At 40.7% G+C, this 9,239-nt stretch overlaps 1 protein-coding gene and 1 non-coding gene across 4 annotated transcripts in view; one reads left to right on the forward strand and one right to left on the reverse strand.

Moving 5' to 3' along the window:
* LOC101856162 overlaps positions 1-9,239 on the forward strand; it is a 35,046-nt gene that overhangs the window by 19,964 nt on the left and 5,843 nt on the right. For 2 of the 3 annotated variants that reach the window (XM_013079328.2, XM_013079327.1), the window contains exons 9-13: positions 361-433; positions 4,753-4,839; positions 5,606-5,710; positions 6,577-6,810; positions 7,695-7,792. In XM_013079328.2, coding sequence (XP_012934782.1) covers positions 361-433; positions 4,753-4,839; positions 5,606-5,710; positions 6,577-6,810; positions 7,695-7,792 — 597 coding nt within the window. The remainder of the gene's footprint in view (positions 1-360; positions 434-4,752; positions 4,840-5,605; positions 5,711-6,576; positions 6,811-7,694; positions 7,793-9,239) is intronic. The other variant, XM_005092560.2, reaches the window with a different exon arrangement.
* Positions 7,520-7,623, reverse strand: LOC118477244. The gene has a single exon (XR_004858242.1). It is a non-coding gene; the product is annotated as a U6 spliceosomal RNA (small nuclear RNA).

The raw sequence follows: 9,239 nt of genomic DNA on the forward strand, positions 1-9,239 counted from the left end.
CCCCTGGTCCGCAGGGGCACAGTTTGGCAGATGCGTGATTTCGAGTCTTCTGTGTTCGATCTGTCCGTGTTATACTGTATGTCCCTAGTTTGGACTATGTGTACTTACTTAAGTTAATGGCCCTGTTTTTGCACACTTAATACTTCTTTTTTTGTGTCTTTATGTACCCTGTGCTGGAAGAGAGTGATGACGAGGATGCTGATGACTCAGGCATCGCTGATGACACACTTAATACTTCTTTTTTTGTGTGTTTATATACCCTGTGCAGGAAGAGAGTGATGACGAGGATGCTGATGACTCAGGCATCGCTGATGACACACTTAATACTTCTTTTTTTGTGTGTTTATATACCCTGTGCAGGAAGAGAGTGATGACGAGGATGCTGATGACTCAGGCATCGCTGATGACAACTTCTTTCCGCATGTCGCTCAAGGTGAGAGGAATTCTGTTTCTTTTGTACTGTCTAAAATGTAATCTTTCAGCGGTATTGGAGGCTAGAGGGTTGGGGTTTTTTTGTGGTGTTTTACACCGCTCCCAACTGCGTAAGGTCATATGAGTGTGTGGGACTTATTAAGACTTTTCATGTGGTAGGAAATTTTTTAACTTTGCCCGGGTGGCAGCTAAAGCCTATTCTTAATAATCTTATCGATTTTGGTACGCAGCTTGGACATGGGACCACAGAGATTTTTTGCCTGTATCCAAGTTTGATCTTACCTACCATAAGATCTGGGGTGTGGCTGAAAGACAGCAGTAAGGAGGAGCCAAGGAGTAGCAATAGAAAAGCTGCTGAAAGAATCAAGAGCCCTGAGGAGGGGGCAGAGGAGGTGAGGGGATGGGAGCAGAAAGTGGAGATGAAAACAGATAGACAGAACATTGTTAGAGAGAGGTGGTGAAAGGAGAACATTTTAGAGAAGGAAATTTTCCGTCATTGTCCAGATTCGAACCCGAGACATTGTGAATGAAAGGCGAACATCATTACCTCTCCACCTCGAGAGCCCCAGGGGGGTTTCTTGCTTTAGGATGGGTGGAAAGCTGGTTAGATGGTGATCTCTTTTTCAATTTAGTCTCGTTTCCTTCGTGGGTCTTGCTACCATCAGTTGGGATCTTCTGTTCGTTCCCTTGCTAGATTTTGGGGGAAGTGGACTGCTGGTTCTTCAACGTGTAGTGCGACTGATGTATACCTATGTTACTGTTTTTCCTGCTTTGTGGCCCCCCCCCCCCCCCCCCCTTGTCTTCAGACAGCTGCATTTTGATTTTGAAGGTACAGTCAAACCTGTGTAAGACGGCCACCCATTGTCGAGGAGAAAAGTGGCCGTATAAGACAGGTGGCCGTCTTAGGCAGGACTGATCAAGAGGAAGAAAACAAACCATTCCCTTCTGAAGTTTCAATCGAAAGTAGCCGCATTTCTTGTTTTTGTTGTTGTTGGTTTGTATTTTGTTTGTTATTTTTATTTTGTTGCTGATTTTGCGCAAGAGTGACAATAAAACTAAATGTATGAGACGAGGAAGACCGAGTGCCATGTTAAAACAAACACATGGGTCGGAGTCACTAAGGTGGCCATCTAAGACAGGTGTTATTGTGTAATAGGGGTTGTGTGTTAAAATATGGTGGCCGCGGCCGCATTGGACAGGTGCCCGTTTTACACAGTTAAATTATATAGAAAAAACGCAAGGGGGGAAATGGAAAGTGGCCGTTTGCACAGGTGGCCGTCTTATAGAGGTGGCCATCAGGGCAGGTTTGACTGTACTCTGTTTTTATACTGAGGAAAGTATTTTCAGTTTTAGTTGGAATTAATTTTGAATTTCATAGGTGTGAAGCCTACTCTTGTTGATTTGAGAACCACCAAAAGATCTTTGATTTGTTCAACAGGACTTCTGAGATTTTTCGCTCTTTTCCGAAAAAGTTACTGTAGGGTCCCCGCCAGGTTGAGAAATCAGGAAAAAGTGGGAAATTTTGTGATGGTGCGGGAAGTCGGGGAAAAAGTCAGGAAATTTTCCGGTAATAGTCTGATAGATAACGCAACATTTGTGACATGCAGGTTGTGCGTTACAGACGCTGTGTCGCTATGAAAGTAAATCGATATTTGTCATGTGCTGTCACTTGTGAAAAGAAAGTTATACAAGTGTCTATTGATATTTTTTTTAAAGATACACTCGGGGGATAGGGGGGGGGGGGGGTGTGAAGACAATGCTAGAGGACAAAAACTGAACTTGGAAGCAAATTTTTCGTATTTAGAATTTTGATAACTACTATAAGAGCTCTCTGCAAAGTGCACGTTGGTGCTGGCCTTGTGGGGAATCGAGATCTGTCATGCCTTGTTATTGAACTAGAGTGTTGTTTCATGGGATGGGGGGATAGTAATTTATCTATATTTCAGCTTTCTGTTCAAGATTGGCAGATTTTCAGTGTCACTGCATCTTACCCTCCCTCAGTTCTTACACTAAGTTACACCTCTCACACTGAAAAGGTCTACTTGAGCCTTTCAAGTTATTACTCTACTTTGAGTTTGAGCAGTAGTTTTCATCTTCACGTTTATTATATGAATCATGACACCCAGACTGGTTATTGACAGTTGATTTTCTGGTTCTAGGTCTTTTCTGAGGCTCAAAACAGGATTCATTTTTATACACTTTATGTAGGCTAATTTGATGAGGGGAAAATATAAGTAAAAACAGACTGAAATACCTAAGTCACCCAAGATCCCAGTGCCTCGCTGACATGTTGTTGACTGGATATAATGTACCTACATGTGTGTGTGTGTGTGTGTGTGTATTCACAAACATGTATATATATATATAATATATAGATATAAATGGAGCACATGCTCTCATTGTTCTGTTACATGCCCCTGGAAAATGGATGAAGCCCCAATGGAAAATTGAGAAGCTGGGTTGGCAGTCACGCAGTATTATAATCATCTATTGTTTGAAGACTATACCACAAAATGTATATATGCATTTATTTAAAGACTTTTTGACTTTTTATAATTGATAGATGGGCTTTTTGGGGGATCATTCTTGACGCGCAATGGCTTTATTTTTACCTCAAATTGGGGTCTGAAAAAAATTTCCAGGATTTGGTGGGGACCCTGAAGTTAGTTTAGTTTTAGTAGAGGTTTTTTGGCGCTCGCAACTGAATAAGGTCATATGAGCGCCAGAAGATTAGAGGTGTTACAAGAGAGTAACAAACAAAAAAAGAAGAAGGGGAGATAAGGAGGATAGATGTTTGATAGGAAAGAAGAAGCAAGCCACACCAGAGCATCGGCCTACCACCCACACCCTGAAGTTAGTTTCTGGGATCTTTTCTACCCTGAGATCAGGGATGTGGCTGAAAGACAGCACTAAGAAGGAGCCAGGAGTTACGGAGTAGCAGCAGCAAGAGTCAGGTACAAAGCAGATATGTGCCCAGATGCAGCCAGGGGTTCGGAGTAGAAGGTGAAGAGGAAAGTGGATTACAGAACAGGACTAGAGAACAGGGAAGGGCGTAAAAGGAAAAAAATTTAGTGAAGAAAAATTTGTTGTCTCTTGGCAGATTTCTGGGGCCTATTGAATGAAGTGCGAACACCGTATCTCTAGACTCTAGACTAGACCTAGACATAAGGGAGAAGGAAGGCAGTGCCCTATATGTGCTTCCCAGGAAGTTCAGATTGTTTCAGAATGTTTTTAGGTCTGCTGGGGTAATGATATTGATCATAAAAAGCATAGATCTTGTTGTTGAGTGGGAACTTGGGCTGTACAAAATCCGATTTAGAGTTGATAGAAGTAAGTTTGATGTATGTTCTGTAGGGATCCCAAAAATGTCACAAGACTGGCTCTGAACTGGAGTCTTTAACACTTTTAGTACGGTCTGCAAATTTTGTCGCCAGGCCGTAGTATGCTCTCATTATCGCTGGTGACCTAGGTCTCCAACTTGACCAGCACACTAAACATAATTAAACAACAAATGAGGCCACTTTGTTGAAGTAAATACCACCCAATAAGTTGCCCTATATGAAAGCTGAATGGTTGATGAAACTCTGAATTTTTAAAGCGTATTTTTTTGGCTGTGAACGTTTTTAAAAATTCTTTAAAATTCTATCTTGGTTTCAGCATTCTAAACTGGTGTGGTACTTGAGGGGTTTCCTCTGTATGAGCCTTCAGTACTGTAAGTGTTAAGAAAACGGAAGAGTTCATCTCAGGAACACATGGTGCAGATCCATAAAGGCTGGCTAAGATGAGTTCACAGTCTTGATGCACTGGTGCATTTGGTGTAATGGCTGTGCACTTTGCCTTGCTCACGAAAGAAATTGAATTATTCAATTCTCAAGTGAGAGATCTATTTCCATTTGTCTATCCGTGTCTTTCAGATGGGGTGTACTCCACACAACTAATGTTGGTCGTGAATGATGTTAATTATGTCCATTGTGGTTTTAAACATTTACAATCCCTGAATCAGTCAAGAGATTTTCTGGCAAGTTTCAGTTTCTCGTGTTTCTCTTCTATATAATGAATTGTTTCACATTTTTAAATCCTCCAGTTCCTTAAAATGTTTCATTTGTGGCAGTGGGTAATTGTAAATTCACAATCATTTACAAAAAGAAAGAATTCATGCCTTTTCTGAGAGGTAAAAGGCTTGTAATCTTTTTTATCCGTTTTAAAAATAATGCTGTGGTGTTGATGAATAAACCAAATGGGTTCCAGGGAAACTGAAACAAGCCAGATGGTGTTTTTGATGAAATGCACGGCTGTTCTTCACATATCTTCTCTGCTCAGATCAATCTGATTGTCCCTTTTCAGATGGAGCGGTGATGGACATAGAGAGTTGTCTAAAGAATGGAAATGTCCCTTTCTACGTAGCAGGTAAGAAAATAAAGTTTGCGCTCTTGTCTTACAACCACTATTAATGAAACTGATGTGTCTCGAAATATATTTCTAAAAGTTTCGTTGATGTATTCAAGTGTCTATGCCAGCTTTAGATGTTTTGGTGTGAACATGGCTGGTCAATTTTGACACAGTGTCTTTTGCACTCAGTTTGGAAGTTGGTGCTTCACCAGTATGAGACAGATTGAATTGATTTTATTTCTGGCAAGCAGTCTGTGGTGGTTCTGCTCAACTAGAGTTGTAAGAAGGGTTATAAATGGATATGTCCTTCTTTTCTTTTTGACTTAATTTTTGTCTTGTCTTTGCCCATAAAGTCCAAGCTTCCAACGGCTTTTTCTGGATTAACTTGACAATTTTCTTGAACTATTTTCCTTCAGCGACTGGAATAGTAATTATTAATAAATTTTTTTATTGGGTTTCCCTTTGAAAATTAATTTATTGTATTTTTTTCTAAGAATGTAGCTATTGTAACCTTGAGCATGGTTATGTGAATTAATTTATTGTATTTTTTTCTAAGAATGTAGCTATTGTAACCTTGAGCATGGTTATGTGAATTAATTTAATGTATTTTTTTCTAAGAATGTAGCTATTGTAATTAACCTTGAGCATGGTTATGTGAATTGAATATATAGACTCTTTGCAATGTCAAAGTATGTTTGGTCGCTACACTGCCAGTCCACACCTTCGTGATGTTGTCATCAGCAAAATTTCTCTACGTTATATTTTCCTATTCTCTTTTCTTCAGAAAGCTTTGTGTCGTTCCGGCCTGATGACCGTCATGAGCTGTTCCAGACTGCCCAGCTCAATATGGCCTCATTTGCCACTGTCATCTGTGGGATGCTGAACACAGGTATGCTCTTGTCGGATCACATTAGATAGAATTTTTTTGGTGGTTTTTAGGAAGAAAAATTGAAGTTATCGATCAATGATTTTTTTTTGTTGGTATGTTTTATGCCATTTTAAATTATTTATCATGATTTTTGTCTATTAGAAAGGATCTGAAGTTTGCATTGTGAAGACTGAGCAAAAGAGCACAGACATTATGGATACTGTCACAAAAACACATATACCACTTACAGCATTTTGCGTAAAGTGTAATCCTGACCCAAGGTCATTGTTGTCTGTTGGCTCTTATGTCACGTTATAAAAAGATCTCAAAATATAGTACTGGTATAGTTTGGGTTAAGATTTGGTGACTCAACAATGATATCTCTTCACTGTTGTTTAAACTGCAATTATCATCAAGGTCTTACCTTATGTTGTTGTGGGTGTAAAGTAAGTGGTAGGAGGGTGCTACTAGTAGGTTGGGGTTTGTTTTTTTCTTCCCTCTGTCGTTTCTTTGTCTTATCTGTCATACCTTTTCCATTGACTAGGACTGTTATGTGGGTGGTTGGCGGGTGCCCTAGTGTGGTTTGCTCCTTCTTTCCTATCAAATATTTGTTGTCCTTATCTCTCCTCCTCCTTTTTCATGTTTGTTACTCTCTTGTAACACCTCTAATCGTCGGTACTTGTATGCTCTAATTGTGTTGAAAGTGTGGTAAAACTCTTACTAAAACTAAAAAACTTTTTCTTTTCTTTCTCTTTGTTGGTTCCTTTTATCTATTTTACCTTTTCCATGCACAAGAGTTGTTACCATGGTGATTTGCTTCTCTTTACGTAAAAGGAACAAAATTAACTCACTCTTATAGTGCAGTCATCTCACCCGTTTGTCTCTAGGCCACGAAGGTACCATCTATCTGGGCATTTCGGAGACAGGCCAGGTGGATGGCGTGGAGCTGTCACATGACTTCCGAGACGATATCAGACTGGGCGTGGACAAGATAATGATGTCACGACTGACACCCACCGTGCTGCACTCACAGTTCAAGGTTATCTATGTGCCTGTGGTGAAGTGGGTCGGAGATGATAAAGAGCGACACGTAGCTCGTGTCGCCAACCGCTATGTCGTGGGTGAGTATCCTCAATGCCTGTTGTTCATGTTGCCCTGTGTATTTGTTTCATTTTCAAATTGTACACTGTGCATGGTGGTATTGTGTTGGTAGTGCTGTGAAATGTATGTTCCACCTTTTGGCCATTCTCAAAGGGGGGACATTTCTCGTTCAAGCATAGTAGAATTGTAAATGGGCTGACTCATGTCACGCTCTTAACTGTGCCTGATCTACAACAGGGAACTTCTGCTTTTTCTTTCCTGATCCTTACTACTGTCATTTTCCTCTACTTCTTTTGTATGTTTGTCACTCTCTTGTGACCTGCTATTTTGGGGTGCCTTGATAGTCGAAGCAGACCTTGTGCTGTTGAAGCTACAGAGGTGAGCAGTCTTAAGTCTGATTCCCTGTTAAGACTTCTCTGTTGACACCCACCCCTTGGCGCTCATATGACCTTATGCAGTTGCGAGCGCAGTAAAACCCTCTACTATAAAAAAAAAAAAGAAAAGAGCTTCTTTGATAGGTCTTTTCTTTCTCTCTGGTGTTTGTATCTCTGTCTGTCTTACTTTTTCCCAGCAGTAAATGACCGATATTGCGTCTTCGTTCTTTTTACTTAAAACACTTTGAGGGTGGGACTAGATGGGGATAGATGTTTCTCTTACTTGGATAAAAAATGGATAGAAGTGTACTTTTTTGATCCAGCAGCCATCTGAGTTCGAGCCCTTCGGCCTGTAAAAAATATGGAAAGCATCGTGAATTTGCATTTCATCTTTGCTCAAAGCCATGTTAATCTTCCTGGTATTGTTTAATTTTTTGAAGTGCTGCATGTACAGTGAAGGATAGATCATGTATGAAAATGCCAAACAAAAGCCTCTCAGTCTTTATCATTGTTTGCATTCTGTCTTACAGAGATCTCATTCAAACCCGTGCCTAAAGTGATTTACTGCTGCAAAGGGGATGAGAGCTACTACCGCACAGGTTCCACCACTATGAAGCTCAGCCAACAGGTACTGAAAACTGTAGCAAACCAGGTAGCGATCCTGGGTCTTTTTAAAGATCTTTGTTCTCTCTCAACCTCCTTTTTGTATTGTATTGATTGCTTTAGTGGGGGGGGGGTTGGATTTAGCTTTGTACTTGCGTCGTTACTTTAAGTTGCTGCTTTTTCTTTCTTCATCCTTACTTTCGTCATTTTGCCTCTTCTTCTTTTGTATGTTTGTCACTCTCTTGTGAACTGCTATTTCCGGGGTGCCTTGATAGTCGAAGCAGACTTTGTGCTGTTGAGGCTAGAGAGGTGAGCAGAGTAAGCCTGATTCCCCGTTTCAACTTCTCTGTTGACATCCACCCCTTGGTGCTCATATGACCTTATGCAGTTGCGAGTGCCGTAAAACCTTACTAAAACTAAAGTTACAGCGTGAGTATATCACTGCTGGAATCCTCAGCTTTGTCAGGGAAGTCCTAGGTGTATGTTATGGGCATGAGGGGACCATGTCATCTGTTACAATAGACTGCACGTGAATGTGAATGAGATCACGTTAGTTTGATTCCTGTGTCGGGAGAAATTTTATCGAGTATCCCGGTCTTTCTGCTAGAACGTTGTATCCCTTTCAGCCCGATTTGGCCCTGGCAGGTATAGTAGAAGACTGTTCCTTCTAAATTATCTAAATTGTGTTGATGGGGGTGTAAAAACACCTGCATCAGTTAGCTTGACTGGTGGGTACTCTAACATTGTGGAGGCAGGAAGGACTGCGTTTGTTAACTTGATCAGCATTTTTACATTATGAACTCTGCTCTAGAAGAGTTAAAATAAACGCTAGTTTTACCGACTGTACAGTACGAAACAACCTACTCAATAAGACTCACCAGATCAGCAAGAAAGCAAGCCCACCCCAAACGTACATGCGCAATTCCAAATACACTCTTATCTATCTCTTGTAATGCTTACCATCTTGTCATGGCTGGTGCAGAAGTAAGGGTGATAACAGAAAACGCTTTATACTATAACTAGGTAGGCTAGCCCAAACTTGGTAAAATCCCCCATTTTGGGTTAATTTTGACAATTTTTTTGAAAGCATTGTTCTCTTATGTCTGCAAGAACTGCTATGTCCAGTACATGTCAAAGTCATCTTTTTCCTTTCATGAAATATATCCAGTGGAACTTGGATTCAACAAACTTGAATTCAATGAAAGGGGCTGAATTCCCAGATTTTTTTATTTTCCTAAAAGTCAATAAAAATAACTTAAATTCAACGAATAGGCTACTATATGAGCAGGCTCGGATTCAATGAAGTCACTTGCAGGCTGAACAGCCCTCGATGACATGGCTTCGCTCAGTTTTCACACGAAACGACCCTTATCTGTTCTTAGAGACCATCCATGGCACCTGCATCGTGCACAAGGAGTTTAGAACTAATGGAGCCTCCTCTCTCTCTTCGCGGCGCCACGAGCAGTACGCCG

This window comes from Aplysia californica, unplaced genomic scaffold (assembly GCF_000002075.1).
Source record: "Aplysia californica isolate F4 #8 unplaced genomic scaffold, AplCal3.0 scaffold00048, whole genome shotgun sequence".
NCBI lineage: Eukaryota > Metazoa > Mollusca > Gastropoda > Aplysiida > Aplysiidae > Aplysia > Aplysia californica.